At 39.4% G+C, this 19778-nt stretch overlaps 1 protein-coding gene across 4 annotated transcripts; it reads right to left on the bottom strand.

The window, feature by feature from the left end:
- Nucleotides 1–1152: 1152 nt before the first annotated feature.
- Nucleotides 1153–18089, bottom strand: crtc1b (CREB regulated transcription coactivator 1b). Of its 4 annotated transcripts, none has more exons than XM_083558537.1 (12): nt 17881–18089; nt 16871–16987; nt 15204–15372; nt 13527–13596; nt 13342–13436; nt 13135–13240; nt 12595–12946; nt 10385–10591; nt 10040–10126; nt 5139–5225; nt 4766–4952; nt 1153–2619 (listed from the first exon to the last, which is right to left on the bottom strand). In XM_083558537.1, the coding sequence occupies exons 1-12, from the start codon at nt 18004–18006 to the stop codon at nt 2408–2410; spliced, it is 1815 nt and encodes a 604-aa protein (XP_083414663.1). In that variant the 5' UTR covers nt 18007–18089; the 3' UTR covers nt 1153–2407. The 4 variants fall into 4 exon arrangements, with proteins under 4 accessions (XP_083414663.1, XP_083414660.1, XP_083414661.1 ...); XM_083558534.1 differs by having other exon boundaries at nt 13527–13588; nt 15247–15372; nt 17881–18070; XM_083558535.1 differs by lacking the exon at nt 10040–10126 and having other exon boundaries at nt 17881–18070.
- Nucleotides 18090–19778: the final 1689 nt, after the last annotated feature.

Genomic DNA, 19778 nt, shown 5'->3' with positions numbered 1-19778 from the left:
CGGGTGTTTGGCCATGGTTGTAGGTCTTTTAAAGCACCTGTACACCTGCTTACTTATGTGAATATCCAATCAGCCAATCATGTGACAGGACTATAATGTGTATAGGATAATAGTTAAGATGCTACATTCAGTATTTGTTAACAGCCTGAATCCCAGCTGCCAGTTCAGGCTGCTGGTGGTGGATGGTGGTGGTTGTGGTGGAGGTTTACTAGTGTGTGGGAATTTTTGTTTTTGTTTTCACACAACGCCCTGAAAACCAATTGTTTGAATGACACATCATAACTAATAGAGGATTTTCAGCGCCGTAAAAGATCTTTTCCCTTCAGTCAATTGCGACGAACCAAAACAGCGATGCGTCCCTGTCGATATTACTCACGGACTGCAGTGCGTATATCACACAGATCAAGCCCTCTTGACTGAATTCATTTAACCGATATAACCACAATGTTGCTAGAACAAAAGTAAAAAAAAAAAAAAAAAAAAAAAGAAGTTGGTGATGTTAAAAAATAAACAACAACAAAAAAAATACAACCTCTTACAAACTAATGGTGGCAATAAAAAGAAAAAAAAAAATTGTTCACAGACAATGAATGGCATTATGATCACCAGGATTTTGGTAGCAAAGTAGCTTGGCGCAGAGTTCAAGTGCTTTAATGTCCAGGCTGCATGAAGCAGGTTTTGAAAACACTTTCAACTGAAATCGTTTCAAGTGACATAATACAGCGAATAACAGTTTTCCTTGTAAATCCATAGTGTACATAAAATATAAAGATGCGATTCCTTCAAAACGGTTCATTTTCCAAACACAACGTGTTTATATCGCGTGAATGTCAGACAAGACGGAAACAAATATACAAATATATATAGGTATATATATAGGTATATACAAACAACATTGCTGTAAACACCACAATGAATAAGGAGCAGTACTCTCCCCTTACTTTTCAACCAGCAGCTCGGACCAAACACGACCATCCGTTTTAAGCTAAAACCTACATGCCATTACAGTACTTAAGTGAAAGAAAAAACAAAACAAAAAAAAACAACTGCATTTATATAAAACACAATACTGCCACTGATTGTGCATGATCAGATCTCATTAAGGATACGAGAATAAAACATTGACTGGACGATTTAAAAAAAAACTTCTCGTTGTTCATAAGGCAAAATCAGGTCGGGTCACAGTGATGAGTTCAGTAGCTTTTTTCTTCTTCTTTTTCCTTTTCCTTTTTTTTTTTTTTACGTTTGGGCTCGGCATGAAGACGGTCTTTTAATGCGCAACACAAGTTAAAGACGGCACGAAACAATTGCGATTTTGCAGCTTAATAAGCAAAAATTAAATGCGTGTGGGCAGCTTTATCAACACTACAATATTGATATGAAAAATAGAGGCGAGGCTGTCGGTTTTGCAAAAATATCTGCAAATGTGTACACAAAAAAAATATATATATACTATCTATATAACGATGACGGCACACAAACTGGCACATTAATGCTTTTGCAGGGGGGGGGGGGAGTAATTTGTAGGTGTTTTTTTTTTTTTTTTTTTTTTTTTTAAGTGTATTAAGCATATTTACTGATAATAAAGTACAATAGAACGAAAGCGCTGCTTTTCCAAACCCATAAAAAGTAGAATGGGGGGGATGGGGGGGGGGAGTAGTACTCCTTAATATTAAATAAAGGGTTCAATAAATAATTGCAAACTTTAAATATATAGATTTAACACAAATACACAAAACATACAAGTCTAAAAAGACACATGGTATCTTTTACGTAAACAATTTGTCTGTAAAATATACAGGAACACAAACTCGTACATAAATAAACAAACCGAGACAAAAAATAGTCAAAATAGGGAATTCGAACGCCATGTAAAAATAAAGATTTATGGGAGGGGAGAAAAGCTATCTTGGTCAGGAGGTTCAATAAACACACACACACACACACACACACACACACACACACACACACACTTTTTCTTTAAACCAGAATAAATATTAAAACAGAAAATGACATGAGAAAAAGGCAACTATCACCCCACATGAAAGAAACAAACAGGAACGAACAAAATTAAAAGCAACGCAACGTGGATGCGTAAAAGAGGGTTGTAGAGACACGTGCACAACGGATGTGGTTCAGGACTAGCCTCCTCACGTTGCTAGCCAGCGTGGATATAGAAATGCCACATCCATCTATGTGCTTGAGTGCCTCTTTTTCCCCGGACGTTGGCATTGATGTTGGCAGGATGCTATTGTAGTGGCCATGAAGGGGAGGAGCAGCGAGGGCCGCGGGTGCAATGAGAAAACCGGGTGGCCATGCAGCTGCACAATGAGTAAGTCTCCAGCCTCCTCCTGTTCAGAGAGCTTCTTTTCTTTTCTTTTTTTTTCCCCCCTCAGTTCCACTTGCGTTACAGGCGGTCCATGCGGAACGTATCTTCTGTGGCTGGGTCAGCCAGCACTATGTCTGGGTCGTTAAGCATGTGCAGCCCGTCCAGGGTCAGAGGATCGATCTTTAGCTCGTCCAGCGGGAACTGAGAGTCTGCATCGAAGCTGACATCGCCCACGCCGGCCAACGAGTTGCTCAGCTCCTTCGAGAGACTTGGTGGAGACTCGTCCGTCACTGACATTTATCATTTGAAAGAAACAAATGTGAAACCGTATAAATCAAAATGTGAGAATTCACAAGCAAGGGTTTGCATTAAACACAAATTTGTTACAATTCTGAACTCGTACGTTCACTGCACCTCAGCGTTACTGTCAGTGGAAAGTATAGCAGGTAGTGTTATAGGACAGTCTCGAGCAGAAGATGCAGTAACAATGAACAAATCACCTAATACAGATAACGATGTCCATGTTGGACAATAAGGGGGTGAAAGTATCCGATTCAAATCAGAATAAGCAGCGAATATTTATCATTGTATTTCCTTCTCATTTCAATAATAGACACGTGCGTACAGAGTGCCATATATTTAGCTCAGAATTCAGTAAAAAAATACAAATAAAATCCACCAAGTTAAAAATCCACCAACAGAAGTGTAAACAGAATTAAATACATTACTACTTGATTCTGACCTTGAACAGCTTTATACAGAAAAACAATAATACAAATAAAAAATAGAAACCATTTGTGCATGGTGTTTATTATACATATCATACATTTATAGGCAGCTGATTCGATACTGATGGAGGGGCACATGGGCCAGGATCTGATAAATGTTTGCCGCCTGTGGAACCTGCTTCATGTGCAGGAGTCACTCTTTGGGCATTTTTGCCAAAGAAGACCTCTATACATAGGAGTCCTGGTTTTAGATTCATGAGGAACAAACAAACAGATTCAGTGATGCGTTCTGCACAGCACACTCTGGTGGCTAACAGTTTTCATTCAATTATACATATGAGAGGGCTGAAATAAAGTTTCTTGAGCTTTTGATATGCTAAAAGTAGCCAATTGGTGCATCCATAGACTTGTGTTAAGATTGATGCGGTCTTGTATTCACTGGCAACTGCTGGAATCAGCACACAAGACAATGTGTGGATAACTGGCTCCTCAGTGTCCCTTTAAAGAGGATACATACACCACACTCTTACACATCCCAGTTACACATGCTGGTTCCTCAGAAACTTTGCGATGGTCAGCTTTATCAGACACTGTGTTGACAAAAGGCTATTCAACTTCCTCTGTGTTAAGTACAATGTCTCAATGAGAGCCTAAGCTGCCACAGCATATGAACACAGAGGCAAATGTGCAAATACGAGACTAACACAGTGACTTCCTCATTGCCAAAGAGGAGCAGGACACAAACAGTCAGGATCATGGCTAAAAGCTAGATGTGGACTCTTAACCAAGTGATCTAAGCTTAAAATCTAGATAAATACAAATAGGAGTGCAACTTGGCAGTTCAAGGAACAGTTGTGAATGCAAGAGTCCCTGAATACATCATGTTTTTAAACAATGAAATATTCATGAAGAAAACTAGAGTGTAAAGTGTGCATGCAAATTGAAGTAGGCCCAAACGTTAATTGGGATAAAAAAAAAAATAAAAAAAAAAGCAGTAAAGCTTAAAAACACAGTGTCCTATAAGTCTCAATGCAGAAAGGAAACGTTTTCCAAAAATATTTTATGATTAGATTAGTGGCCCCACACATATCAACACAATCACACGCCATTTCGTGATACAGTCACAAACTTTTATCTGCTGGTTAGTGTTCATGACAGAAATGCCCCTTTCTTCGTGTCACTTTGCACGACTGCCTCCGTCTGGCTAAGTCTCCATAGCTACGAAGGCAGAGGATCATGGGTAATGCTGACAGAAATGCTAAAGATCATCTTTTTCCCCTGTTTTTATTAAAAGATCCACAGAAAATATATGGTTAGAGTTATACTGCAATAAATGTGTGTGCCTTTAATTAACGCAGTCTCCTTAATTAACCTGGACAAGATATTTACTGTATTTTGACTGGAAGGAACCACTGACGATGGTTTATAATACATTATAATACATGAACTACATTACAAAGAAAGTCGTCCTCATATAAAATGTCCAAATACTTATTTACCCCCACTTTGTTTGTTGCTGTAATTTGGTAGCAAGTTTTTGCCAGCTAGCTTCTTTTCTGGTATTCTTTCCCACGCATGAGCTACTTCAGAATACTCCTCATAACAACTATGTGTCTAATGGCCACCAACGCCAATCCCAATAACTTCCACAAAAGTTAAATGCAAAAAACTAATAATAATTACAAAAAAAAAAAAAAGAAAAACTTACCTGTTAGGATGATGTTGGGAATGTTGCCATGGTTACTGTAGCCTAGTTGCTGGGAGTCCTGCAAGTTGCCGTGGCTCCCAGATAAACCCATCATGGCTGCCTGCGTGTAGTTGAGCGTAGTGCATGCATTGTACAGGCTGTTTGAACTGATCGGGTTCTCGATCATGTTCATGTTGAACTGCTCGAGCTATGAAGTAACACAGGGTATTGAAATGACAGTAAAATGTATGAATAAGAATCATAGTTTCTGTACTGTTCTACTAAATCCATGACCTGTCGAGGAAAATAATAACATCTCTGTTTGTGTTGACAAAGAAAAAAAAAAAAAAGATCAATCAGAAAGAATTGAATGAATGGCCTGAATAGCTGGCACCTGGTGGGAAAGAGCGTTGGTCTGTCGGGACGCCATCTGGTGCTCGTAGAACGAATCGCCAAAAATACTCCCCACCACTGGAATGTGCTACGAATACAGTGAGAGACAACACAATTACTTCAGCGGAACTGGGACGGCGTCTGTTGGTGTGACAATGTTTATGTACACAGCAGGACGAGGGTGCAAGATGCTGACGCACGCGATGTCTAGCACAAGACATCCACGCAAAACAGCTGAAGACATCTGATTTAAAAATAAATAAATAAAGCAGTGACTTTTCCTTAACATGATTTCAGCAAATCGTTTACTCTCCACAAAAGCAAAACAATTTTAATAAATGAAATTAATCCTTCATTTCCAGGAACAGGTATTGAAATGATTATTCCAGATATGAGGAAAGAAAACTGATTTCAAACACAAAATGACAGCTCTAGCATATGTAGCACTTAAAACATTGACACCATCTTCTACTAACAATAGGTTCGGATTTCGAATAGCTTTAATGTAACGATTGGATTTGACAGTGGAACTGAATTGTGGATGGTAAACGATCTTCAGTGGTATACAAGAACCATAGCTTTTCGTGAATAAAACGTCGGTCAACATAACAACAACAGCAACAGTAAAATGTCAACAGATAAAGCTGTTGGAAATGATTTTTTTGAAACGCTCATGTTACTTTTTTTTAAAATGCCACTGTAAATTTCCTGGACTCTGGAATCACAGTCAATTTACTCCGCAGTCCAGCTGTTTATAGCCAATCGGAGAACTTCTCTGCAAAGACGCAGGGTTGCCTGCCAGTCAGTTGTTTTGCATGTGCAGAGCAGGAGAGACGTGTTGGGCTAGGTGTAATCGATTCCAATGATGACAGTAAAAACAGACAAAGCTGAAGTTCGATTAAAGGTTCACAGAATTAAATAAAGAATAGCACTGAAAGTGAAGGTGCCAATAAAGAAATAAGCAAAAACACAGAAAAGATGCAATTAGCAAAAAATGTCTGCCTCGGTTTTCTATTGAAAATAAAAATCGTACTCCGTTAGTAACATCAGCTCTTGTACACTCTAACGATATAATATTTATTAATATTTAATAAAGTGTATACCCATTTATAGCCTAAATTCCCAAAAAAAAGTTGGAACACATAGACCATGTATTAAATGTTTAAACTGATGAAATGTACAATTTTAAGAAAAAAAAAAAAAAAGAGGTCATTTTGAATTTGATGTCTGCAACACGTCTCAAAAAAGTTGGGACAGGGCAACAAAAGTCTTGAAAGAAAATAAGGTTTTAAAATTAAACTAATGAGTTTAACTGCCAATAGGTCTGTAAGATGATTGGGTATAAATAGTGTATATAAGAGATGGGCAGAGCTTCACCAATCTATTAAAAGACTGTGTCTACAAATTGTGGAACATTTTTAGAATAATGTCTTCAACATAAAATTGCTAAAGAGTTAAATATCTCATTATTTACATAATATCATAAAAAGTTTCAAAAGTTCTAGAGAAATCTCTGTGCACAATGGACAAGGGCAAAAATCAATATATTGCATGAACATGATTCTCGAGCCCTTAGACGGTTTTGCACTGAAAACGATCATTCTGTAATGGAAATCATCTCGTTAACACCTCCAGAAATCATAGTCTGTAAACACAGTTTGCCATGTCATCCACAAGTACAGGTTAAAAGACTTCCGTCATGCAAAGAAGAAGGCATGCGTGAACATGATCCTGAAATGCCACCATCCTCTCTGGGGCAAAGCTCACATAAAATCTACTGAGGCAAAGTTCAAAACTGTTCAGTAGTCAGATTAAATTTTCTTTTTGGAAACCATGGACAACATGTCCTCTGGACTAAAGAGATGAGGGACCATCTGGCTTGTTATCAGCGCTCAGTACAAGAACCACATTTCTGATGGTATGGAAGTGTACCAGTGCTTGCACATTTGGAAAGTCTCCATCGATGCTGCAGGATATATACAGGTTTTAGAGTAACAAATTCTTCCATCCAGAAAGCTTTTTTTTTTTGGGAAGGCCTTGCATAATCCTGGATCATACCCGTAGGACAACATTCCTCTCCCAAAATTTCAGCAAACGGTTTCCAAGTTGCATGAGGTGTACACAGTGGTAAACATGGCCCTGTCCCAACTTTTTTTTGTTGAGACCATCAAATTCAAAATGACCTTAATTTTTTCCTTAAAATGGTTTATATTCTCAGTTTAAACATTCAATATGTTTTTTTGTTTTATTGTGAATAGGATTGGAATTTATGAGAATTGCAAATCATTGCACTCTGTTTTAATAAACATTTTGCACAGCACCCCAACTTTTTTTTTTTTAAATTGGAGCTGTATTATTATAACGTATTAATCATGACTTACTGTATTAAAAACGCAGATGTATTTCAACATCCAAATACATGCAACTATATCACTTATAAGTAATTCAAACAGTAACATAAATGCAGCTATAACTGTTATTGTAATTATCATGTAGGTTTGAGTTGCCATTGTAAATTCAATTCAATTCAAATGTATTTATGGAACAGAAGTACCGTATTTTTCGGACTATAAGCCGCTACTTTTTTTCCCACGTTTTGAACCCCATGGCTTAAACAACAAAGCGGCTTATTTATGGATTTTTCCTGGGTTTTTCCCAGTTTCACAAACTTCAAGCCAAAAAACTGAGCCCCAAAACATTAGACCGATGAAACTGCGAATGAATTGCTTTTTTTTTTTCTTGGCAACAGCGTTACGGGTTAGTCAAAGAAACTTAGAAATGAGCATCAGAAAATAATAAGGACATATTCCTCGGTCTTGCACACATGCAGTAATACCGGAAAAAATGCAGCGGCCAGCTATTCCCAAAATACCGCTCTGCTCTTAAAGGAGCCACAACATATTTCACCCGTTACACCATGTAACAGATACTGTCTTTCGTCAAAGCCTGGGCAAAGTTAATTAGTTTCAGTGTAGGCATTACAGTAAAATTCAGTGTAGGCATTACGGCTTATAGACAGGTGCGGCTTATTTATGTTAAAAATAAAAATATTTGTAAAATTCAGTGGTTGAGGCTTATATTTGGGTGCGCTTAATAGTCCGAAAATTACGGTACTTCCTTGTGAATATGAATGAGGCTGCAATTAATTATTAGCACAGACTTGAAAGAAGTTTTACTGTTTCTTTTTTTTGTTGTACAGTTATAAAGATGGCTAAATCTGTTACCTAAAGCAGCTTTATATCATTTTTTTGTGGGATTAACAGTTTACATTTACAGAAGTACTCTTGATTTTATTTCAAAGCAAGATGATCAGCTCTGGTTAAATTCACGCCATGCAGCGAGCCAGAATTTTGGCTCCATACATGGCGACATTGACCGAAGCATCATGCTACAAGGTTTAGCCTCATGACCTTTTATATCTAAGCCAAAACTTGTTGGTGAACATAGCCATAGTGCAGTGGTTTTCAACCCATGTCCTGTTAGCTTGCTCTGATGTGTATTATGGCTTTTACCTATTTTATTCAAATACAGTTTACCAATATTACCTTTCATTTAATTTGAATAAATCAATTTACTTGACTGGGAGTCAGATTTCTCCCTCAGTACATGAGAGTAATATGCTGTATTTTCAGACACAGCAAAACATTTAAAAGTGCATCATTTTGTGTTCAAATCAATAATAAACTGAACATCAGAATCGGAAAAAAAAAAGTCGAAGATCTTTAAAAGAGTCATTAGAGCAAGCAAAGCACTAAAGATTTGAATTGCTGCTATTAAAAAAATGCTTTTAATAGGAACAGGATCTTATCTGTCCATTCAGCAAGGACGCATGTCGTAAAAAGTAAGAAACATGAAATGTGAAAGTAAACGTTTTTTTAAAAGTTGAAACGCTTTCGGTTTGATTGAGCTAAGAATATCAGCCTTTAGCCAAAGAACGCCGATTCATGTAGCCGAGCGGGAAACATTTATTTGAAAGCATGCTCACAGCTAAGGTAGGGGTTAAGATTCACTGAACTGACTGAAAAGTAGCTTTGAACTTAAGCTGTTTTTGTCGATATATAGCACAGTTTTCTACAGCGTTGACATTTGAAATGATGTAGCGTTTATCTATACTATAGACTATAATATAATCTCTATACTGGGGCATTAAAAAAAAAATTTCCGCGAAACTAAATCCAGCTTTCGATATTCTAGCTATTTGGTTATCGGTAGGTTTTTAATTTGACGACGTTCCTTTCGCTTCACTGTGGGTGGAGTCTTTGTAAAAGTGTGTTCCCACCATTACCAAACTGAACTGGATAGATCAGACATAAAACCAAATGATGTCTTTCGCTGACTACATCTAGAACAAAACAAATAACTATAATAGGTTCACACTAAAACAAAGAATATGCTTTCTCCAGGACCAAGCTTAGAAACACTGCACCAGGGAGTAAAATAAATACAGACAGTGCAACAAACAAAGTACAATAAACAGCCTGGGTATGAACATTTGCCAGCTCTATATATAGACACGAATAACCAGTACTTTGCCCCTGGGGAATATAATGTTGTTATACTGAATTTGGCATTACAGTAAATGCATCTATAAACAGCAGCACAGCTGAAACACCGTCACATCCCAGACTAGCTGACTAACACGCTGCTACCACATCCAGCAAAAATATAGATCCTGACATGCAGTGTAGCAGCATATTAACTCAGTCACCCACTTATACATTCTGCCCGTAACATTGACAGTAACATACACATATATAACACAGGGGGGGGGGGGGGGGCAATGAGTATGGTGCTGAAAGGCAGACAGAAAGAAGTATAGGATAGAGATCAGAGCGCAGAGATGTTGATGAGCAGAAAAAAAGCACAACAAGCAAACATGGTGAGAGGGGATTCCGCCCTTACTTGAGGCGAGCCTCCAGGCGAGAAGCCCTGGTTGGAGACTGGTGAGGTTGGAGACTGGTTGGCCGGAGAGCCAGTCTGATTGCGATACTGCTGAAAGCAAGAGGCCTTTCAGAAAGACATCACATGTCCACTAAGAGCTCACATGCCTATGCACCTCGGAAAAACACGAGGATGCTCCAGATTGATGCCAGCAGACAACCTGAACTGTGCTCTTAGCAATACTCCAGTTTTCATCTCGGCATTAAATGCATTCATAAAGCTTTCCATCAGAACCTTCCAATACTGCACATGCTCAATGAACAAACATGAGGCTTCTAATAAAGTTTAAGTTCAGAGTGCACTCACCGAGCTGACTGGTGCGCTTGTGGCTGTTGGTGATTGGCTGGACAAGGAGGTCTGGGGCTGGCTGGAGCTGACGGTGATTGGCGGCAGCTGGATAAGGCGGATGTTCTGTGGCAGTGTCTGCTGCTGCTTCTGCAGATCGTTCAGCAGGCTGAGCAGTGAGTACTGTGACAGCTGCTGCTCCAGAGACATGCTGTCCATCGCAATTGTCTGTAAAACATTAGAGGTTTCAAACGTTTCTATGTTTTTACATTTTACACTTGTACTGACGTCATACGCATCAATATGTTTCGTTATTGTCCTTTTGTGGTTCAAAGCAGGGCATTATGGCATCAGCTATAAACGCCGGTCAAAGTCGGATGAACTCTGGTTTCCTTCAAAACATCAAGACATTTTTGCCTTTGTAGGATTAGACAATTCAATACCAGGGCACCCAGGATAAGTAACTTATATTAGGATTATCAGTTTCTCATTCAAGAGTTGATGAGGAATATATGGCTAGTGTTTCGGTCATTGACAGGAGAGCTTCAGCATGCCGTCCCGATCCACCTTCTTAATTTTGCTCCCTCGGCACCCATGGACATATTATGTAGGTATTATTTTTATTCATTATTTTACCAACTGACAATATTTTCAAGCTAGGTGTAAAAAACTGAGTAAAATTAACTGCATTGAACAAAGACAAGCAGACTGACACACACACACGCACGCACGCACGCGCGCGCGCACGCACACCCCAGTAATATAGGCACTCTTGGAACACCTGACCAATCTAATTAATGGGCCAGAACTAATCAGGAGCCGATATAAACCAGGTAATGGTAAAGTCGCCTCTCCTCTGAATCGCACACTCTGCATTCTTCTTCTCCTTCTTTCAGCTGCTCCCGTTAAGGGTCGCCACAGCAGATCACCTGTCTCCATACCCCCCCTGTCCTCTACATCTGCCTCTTTCGAACAAACTACCTGCATGTGTTCCCTCACCACATCCATAAACCTCCTCCTTGGCCTTCCTCTTTTTCTCCTTCCTGGTGGCTCCATCCTCAGCATTCTCCCACCGATATACCCCATGTCCCTCCTCTGCACATGTCCAAACCAGCTCAATCTCGCCTCCCTCAAGTTGTCTCCAAAACGTCCTACATGCGCTGTCCCTCTAATAAACTCATTTCTAATCCTGTCCATTGTCGTCACTCCCAACGAAAACCTCAACATCTTCAGCTCTGCTACCTCCAGCTCCACCTCCTGTCTTTTACTCAATGCCACTGTCCCTAAACCATACAACATCGCAGGTCTCACCACAGTCCTATAAACTTTCCCTCTCACTCTTGCAGACACGCTTCTATCACAAATCACTCCTGCTATCACTCTTCTCCACCCACTCCACCCTGCCTGCACACTTTTCTTCACTTCTCTAACACTCTCCATCACTTTGCACTGTTGACCCCAGGTACCTGAACTCCTTCACCTTCACCACCTCTTCTCCCTGCAACCGCACCACTCCACTGCCCTCCCTCTCATTCACACACATGCACTCTGTCTTACTCCTACTGACTTTCATTCCCCGTCTCTCCAGCGTGTACCTCCACCCCTCCAGGCTCTTCTCAACCTGCTCCCTACTCTCACCATGAATCACGGACTATGTATTAATGCACATAATGAAGTCAGAGCATAAAATAAAGAATTATATTTGAGCTTTTACTTGCCCAGTGGTCTTATGATTTGTCTTCCCCTGTGATATATAAAATGGCCCATAACTGTGCTCAGACAGAGGGAATTGAGTTTCTCTTGCTTGTAAGAGCTTATCGGAATAATGACTTATGTATATTAAAAGATGGACACCTGCCAATTTCCTTCAATGTGAAATATTGAGTGTGAAATATTTGCAAACCAGCATGCATATTAAAGACAGTTATACGCCAGTGAGTGTTTTATCAAAAAACTCTTTTTTGGTAAGAATTTATTTAATTGTAATAATTTTTTTAAACATTTCATTAAAAAAAAATTTTTACCTTAAAAAATTAATAAATGTAATGGAAAAAATTATTACACAAATTCAACTGCAACCATTAAGTTTGGGATTATTTAAAAAAATTGTAATAAAAAGATAAATCGGTGTTAAAGGTGTAACAATTGACATAATAAACTACAACTATTATCAGAACAGATGCCATGGCGCCCAGCTGAAAAGCTTTTTCAGAATCGATTCTGAAACTTGCCTGAGAAATGGGCATCTGAGGTGAGAGGGTGGGAGAGAGAGTCGGTGAGAGTTGTTGTGGGCACGATTGCTGCTGCTGGGCATCAATGTTGAGCGTGAGCGCAGTCGGGACAGGGGTGGAGGCAGCCACATGGCTGGCAGCGCTGATGCCCAGGTGGGTGAGGTTGGTGCTCAGATTGCCTGTACTGTTGGATGTGTTGGGGGATGGGAAGGTCACGGAGTCGTCCGGGTCCAGAGGAGTGGGAAGGGGAGGAGGGAACTGGATGTTGGTGAGGTCGGGCAAAGAGCCGCCTGCGCTGTGTGCGGCCGGCATCAACGTGGCGTTCACTTCTTGATCAGGGGATGGGAATATGCTAAAAAAAAAAAAAACGGTATTAAAATGTAAACATGTTTTTCGTTGAGCATCCCGAATCATTCACTGATATATGAAACAGCATGTACACATATATAAAGCGTTTCTCACTCGTTTCATTGTTAACCATTTAAATATAAATAATCCATTGTTATAATCCTAATGATACACAATACAACATGAACTCACTTAATCCCTGGAACATCATGTGATTTGGGATGTAGTGATGCCTTCTGGTCATCTTTTTCCATTTCTGTTTCAGGTTCATCTGTATCTGGGGGTGTGAGCAAGACGACTAGAAAGGAGAAAAGAGAAGAAAAAAAAGGCCACAAATGAGTTTTCTTCACCTAGCAAAATTAGGTGAGCCCACTTGTTTTTAGGTTTTATCACATGTACCTCGTTTAGGCTGCAGTTCTTGGGATCCTCCGACGAAAGTGTCTTGCTGTGCCGGATTCATGGCGCTCTGATGTAGCGCGGAGTCAGAATTGGTCCTGTATTCAGGTTAAAGGCAGGAGTTAGAAATGGTATGAAGCTCTATGTGGAATTAAGATTTTAAATCTGAATGGCCAAATGTGGCTTACCTCCTCCAGCTGGTGTCCGGGGGAGGTGACAGATACACTGAGCCATAAGGACAGCTGTCGATGTAAGTCTCTGTGTTAAGGAAAACGTTGCTGCACGTCACCAACAATTTTTGCATGTTTTTAAACAAGTCAGCATGACAGCTACTAATCTTGGAAGGTGAAGGTTTTCGCTTGATTACTCAGACCCATGGCAAAACAGACCGTTTTGTTTTTTTAAACACGTTGGGAGAATGCTTATTTTTTTGTGCTGTTTATGTAAACAGATGTCTCTGATTGGTTAGAATTAACATGACACAGAGAAAGAAAGAGGGCCAGTTTTTCCTCCTCCGGAGACTACATTATAAGGAGAAATCCAGTGGAAAGGTCAATGTGTATAATACAGTCTGGTGTAGCAGAGTCTCTACTTCCTCATTCACTTCTGATTCATTGCTAAATAAAACATTTCAATTGTCACTGGAAATCTGAGAAGCTGAAATAATAATTGATGAAATAGAAATAAAAGACAGAATTTCATCATGCTACTGGAATCTTGTATGTGTTCTTGTCTCTATCAATCAGAGTCCTGGTGTCTCTTTGGTGAATTCAAACCCAGATGGGATGTCGGTCCATCACAGCTCACCAATACACAGATGTATACACACACCCCTTTACACACGCATTCAAACCTAAGGCCAATTTAAAATAACCAAACTACCAAATTACATAATTTTGGGAGGTAAGAGGAACTCAGAAAACCTGGAAGAAAGCAATGCAGCCATGAGGAGACCGTGTATAACTATATAAGGATATAAGGATCGATCCCTGGAGACCTGAAGCAGTTTCCTTGCCATACTGTAACACAGTGCTAAAACGTTTGGATCTGCATTCACAAAGAATAATCTCTGACGAGGCATGAATGGTTCCTGAGAGGTACTCGGTAAAAACCTATTCAGAAAACCACTGAAGAACGTTTGCTACGGACAATGGAAAGCTTTGCGAATTAATATTAATTCTTATTGTTCGATGAGGTAACAGGGCTTCAGGGTAAATTCAAGCTGCATTTAATTAAACTTAAATGCAGCGCAATTCTCAAAGGAAAAACAATCATGGAAACGCTCACATTATGTACTTGGCTCAGGCTCCGTCAGTTCTATGCGTATGTATTAATGACAGGAGTTCTATTTTAATCAATCAATTTACAGCGGTTACGTAGTCAAGCGTTTAATGTTTTAGAGCGAATATATATATGTATTTTTAACAACAACCTTAAAATTCGTTATTATGACATTTTCGGATTTATAGGAACAGGCCAGGATTTATGAGTTTACTGTGAAGGCCTTGTAACCAGTCGCAGTCAATATTGTGAAATGCCATCACTGGAAGCAATGATGGAATTGCTCATAGCAGACGAATAATTTAATCTGAAACATGATTTAAAGATTATATCTGCACCTCATCTGTGCTACATAACCGTAATTCTTATGATCGAGTTGTAGAGACTTTATTCTGTGCATTAATAGGTATGAACGCAGGCCTTAACATCGCATGTGGTTGGGCCTTAATGCCTTGCTGACCTACTCTTAAGTTTTAGGATTAAAAACTAATCTCCAGTTCGGAGCTCATTTACACTCCCGATTGCTTCACTTATTCAAAAGAATTCAAACACAACAGCATTAAATGGACAGAAGAAAGACAAACCCATGGAATTCTCCGCACCAGCGAGACAATAAGCGAAGGATATCTGGCGCCCGTGTTTATCCACTGACAGAGGCCTGCGGTGAGGGGACGTGATCCGATTTCGGTCTCGATACACGCGGTCCACCAGGCCGTGGTGCCGAGTCGTTCTACTAGTATCCAGAACTGTAGTCTGAAAAAGAATCTGAGAAGTTGAAGAATCCCATCTTCACCGGCAAAACATTCACGTGTACAGCACAATCAAACTTAACACTAACATTGGTTTGATTTTGCTCCAAACATCAAACCGATTCTAAACATAATGCAGTGCGGGTTTGCCCGAGGATGGAGCGGAGTTATGAAAGCATAAAAGCAATGAACCCATTGTACAGTTTCTGTTGTCTTGTTTATGTGAGGTAAATGAAAAGCGATGTCAAAGGCAGTGATGTCACTTCACCCCCCCACACAATGATACATGGATCCACTGTTAGCACAAGGCGGGATGGATTATAAATTCTCATCCTCTGCTATATGGCATTGTTTGAGGGTAGGATGTGAGGTACATGTTGTGTGCTGTGTCTTTAAATGTCGGCTGCTGTTAAAAGTGACAGATGGATGATGCAGGCAAAGTAAGATCCTAATATTTGAATGCGAGACACACTAGACGGTGTACATCAAGTTAAAAAAAGAGCACGTGATAAGTGCTGCAAATAAAACATTTGTGACGTGAACCAGATAAAAACTAGCATATTCATTCTTTTTGGATTCCCAACCAGTTCCTAGAAACTGATTCCTAGATTCGATCAGATCACAGATTACGTACAACATCTACTGCAAGTTTTCTCAAAACAGATCGACAGCACTTGACAGAATATTACCAGTTATATAGGTCAATTACATCCGAACTGGAAACTAGGCCAGCGACAGGGTCACGGGCGGTCGCGCTGTGCGATTAAACTCATTGTTTACTTTTCCTCGTCTCGATAAACATTCAAATCAACGACATTAAAAAGTCTAACACAATATTATCTTTTTTCAGTTTTTAGAGTGCAAGTAAATATTAATAATACCTTTAAAAATAAAAGAATACTTTGGTAAAACTTTGGTAACTTCTAGGAATCTTAAGCAAGTTATTGGGTTCCAACTACAAGTGAAGACATTAAGCACATTATTGTCAGGTGACTTAATAATTATAATTAGTAGTAAGTGTAATAAGCATGCATACAGTGTGGACATTTATGGCATTTGGCAGACGCCCTTGCAGTCTCAGTCATACAGCTGAAGTTAAGGGGTTAAGGGCCTTGCCTAAGGACCCAGCAATGTCAGCTTGGTGTCCGAAAAGTCCAACATCTTATCCACTGAGCTACCATTTACTTTACACACTGGATTTACACAGAGGTGCCTTAATCCATGTGAGCTGATCATTGAGTACTAGACATCTTTCAGCAGGGGTGGGGTGTTTACTTTCGGCTTGATTTGTGCTTCTGATGCACATGTGCAAGATGTTATATTTATATTCCCTTTCACCACTGACATGGGTTAGGAAATAGTATTTACTACATACTATGACACGGATTACTTTCAAACCCTTCATAGAACCGACTTAAACAGCAGCAAAAAAAAAAAAAAGAAAAAAAAGAAAGACAAAAAGAGAGAGAGGTTTGCATCTGATACAATTTCTAATAGCTCACCTGAAAAGGCAGGTCAGTGTTGCTATTTCCAATCTGATTGACATTGGGCAGTGAACCTCCATAGCACTGAGCACGATTCTGGCCCAGTTGCAAATACTGGGTCTTCTGTAACTGCAGCTGTGCAAAATAAAAGCGCATGAATGAGTGCCAGAGTGAATGACAGCATGAACGCATGAATGAAACAGAACTGAACTCAAAATCTCATCCATGGACAACGAAGAATCCAAACAGATCAGATGCATCGTGAGAAAAGCGGATCAGTGAAGTTTCGGCCATTTATGGCAATGTTTTTGAAGGCTTTCTTCCAATCAACGTGGTGCGCATGAGATAAAACCTGGCTGGACTTTTTTTTTTGCTGGCAAAGTTTAAGAATGAGACAGCAGAACAGGATCTGTGACACGAACACCGACCCATATCCATGCAAAAAAACTAACCAGAACCAATTACAGTTTCTGCAATACAAACAAATCAATAACAAACAAATCAACGATGCTCATGTTTGCATGTGGATGTGATGCGTTTTAGACGTGCGAGATTGGACGGTTCAGGTGCGCGCTGCACTGGAAGTAGCCGTGCAGACGTGCAGCACATCTGTAGCCTATTTTGTCGCGCAGAGCTCGCGCACTAAACCGCTTTCCACGCGTTCACAATATATATATAAAAAAAAATTACAAAATAATATTAATAATAATAAAAAACAGCGGGTTTTCTCGTGCTTTTCTAATATTTTTTTTATCGTGGACATGGAGAGAATACATTAACCAACCCGATTGGGAAGGTGGCGGATTTGTGTGTTTTGCTCCAGAACCGTGATGGGCAGAGAGCTGCTAGCGCAGCGGCTAGTCGGTGTAACCGGGAGATGCGGCTGGAGGAGGAGGAGGAGGAAGAGGAGGAGAAAAAGAGAGAAAGAGAAAGAGAGAGAGAGAGAGAGAGAGAGAGAGAGAGAGAGAGAGAGAGAGAGAAATAATAATAAATCACGACCCCGTCGCGGGGAAAATCTCGGCACGTACCCGTGCGGCTCGAGTAATGCTCAGGTCTTTCATGACTTCCTCGAACGCCGCCGTCTCCTCCGCCTGCTTTTGGTTGTGCAGCGCGATCTTCTCGCTGAATTTCCGCGGATTGTTTGAGGTCGCCATCTTCCGTTCTTCTCCCAAAACAGACCCTTTTGCGCCAGACGTGCGCGCCGCCGTCGCCTCGTCACGCGCGCGGAGGATTTTGGGCTTTGAAGTCACCGCGCGCGCCGAACGCGCCGCACATGTAGGCAGAGCGCGTGCAGGAGCAGCGCGCGTTCAACTAACGTTATGCTCCTGAATTATCCAATTCTAAATCATCTAATACAATTACCGATATTCAGATTATACAAAGTATCTAATACAAAATAAACATTATAATGCAAGAAAAACATTAGATACATAATAGATATAATACAAATTAAACACCATAATAGAAACAAAACCCACTGTAATACAGAATAAACACGATGAAATATAAACACTATAATACAGAATAAACACTATAATACAAGTATAAACCATAATGCAGAATTTTTAGGCTAATTAAACAATATAATACACAATAAGCACCATAATGCAAAATAAAAACTATTTAAACAATTAATAGAACCCATTAATTGTAAATAATACAGTCTGCTACAATGACTTCAGTTGGCATCACCCATCAGTTAACCATTAAAAAAAGAACTATAATGACATTTGGTGCCACCCACATGAGGACATGAGGACTGGTTCCCATCTTAGTCTAGAAGGTTTGTTCCTCATACCTCTCTCACTGGCTTGCTCATTAGGGCTACAAATAAACGTATAGTAATTAACTTATAAATTTAAATTATATAACCTACTTATCTCTGTTAAGCTGCTTCGGACCACGGTCCATTGTTAAAAGGGCTACACAAATAAAACTGAATTGAATTCAATTGATCTACAAGTTGCCCAAGATGTTCTCCAGTTGGTATCTGTTCTATGATGGTGTCCACTCAATATAACATGCTTTCAATAGAAGTCAACAGATTTCAAGTAAATACCATTACAGTAGCCTTTTAAATCAATCCAATTCCTATTACTATCATAAAACATATTTTTTTGAGATTTGTTTTGTTTAGTATTTTTTCAGCAGGGTGGATGAGGGTCTCTAAATACAATGTTTACTATAAAAGCATGTACTACATTTTCTACTGTGGTTATCTTGACCATATTCTACAACCAAACGTCAATGCTGATTGACCTCTGTCAGCTGGTCAGTATCTCTCTCTCTCTCTCTCTCTCTCTCTCTCTCTCTCTCATTCAGGGTCACAGTGTATCTGGAATTTATGTTGGAAATACTGGGTGTGAGTTAGGACTAAACTCTGGATGGGACACCAGGTCAATACAGAACACCATGCCCAAATACAAATGATTTTGAGTGAGTCTCATTTTTCTCCATACATTTGTCATTTGAACTTTCTTCCCCACGAATCAGCTTCGTTTTTATTGTCATTGCACTTGACCACTGTTGTCTGAAAAGATTAATCAGTGCATCTTACCTACAAAATACCTGTAATAAGCAAATATTTTAATACTTTTTTTCCTTAGGATTTTGTGTTTATGCAAAACCATCTTCTGTTGAAATTACATAAACCACTAACTTGCCTGAGCGGTCATAGTCAATTTCAGCACTCAGATCATTTCTGGGCTGTAAACAGGCTTGTATTAAGAAATTAACCAAACCCTTTTGATTACAATGTTTAGAAATATGATGAAACATTACCTTTTGTGTTTTATTTAACGAATCTCATGCTTTTAGCATTTTAATATCGGATTAATCAGTTTTTAGCGTTGTGTAAAAGATATACAATATTGTGCAAAACTCTTTGGTAGGTGTAAAATGATGTAAAGTAAAACTGCTTTCAAAT

Source organism: Silurus aristotelis (assembly GCF_946808225.1).
Source record: "Silurus aristotelis genome assembly, chromosome: 13".
NCBI classification, from domain to species: Eukaryota; Metazoa; Chordata; class Actinopteri; order Siluriformes; family Siluridae; genus Silurus; species Silurus aristotelis.
This window is presented reverse-complemented; position numbering and strand designations above follow the sequence as displayed.

Coding starts and splice junctions, on each gene's coding strand:
- crtc1b (XM_083558537.1), bottom strand. CDS start 18,006: ATGGCGACCTCAAACAATCCGCGGAAATTCAGCGAGAAGATCGCGCTG. Junction 12,947..13,134: donor CATGATGTTCCAGGGATTAA/GTGAGTTCATGT, acceptor TTTTTTTTTTAG/CATATTCCCATCCCCTGATC. Junction 2,620..4,765: donor TCCCAACATCATCCTAACAG/GTAAGTTTTTCT, acceptor GATAAATGTCAG/TGACGGACGAGTCTCCACCA.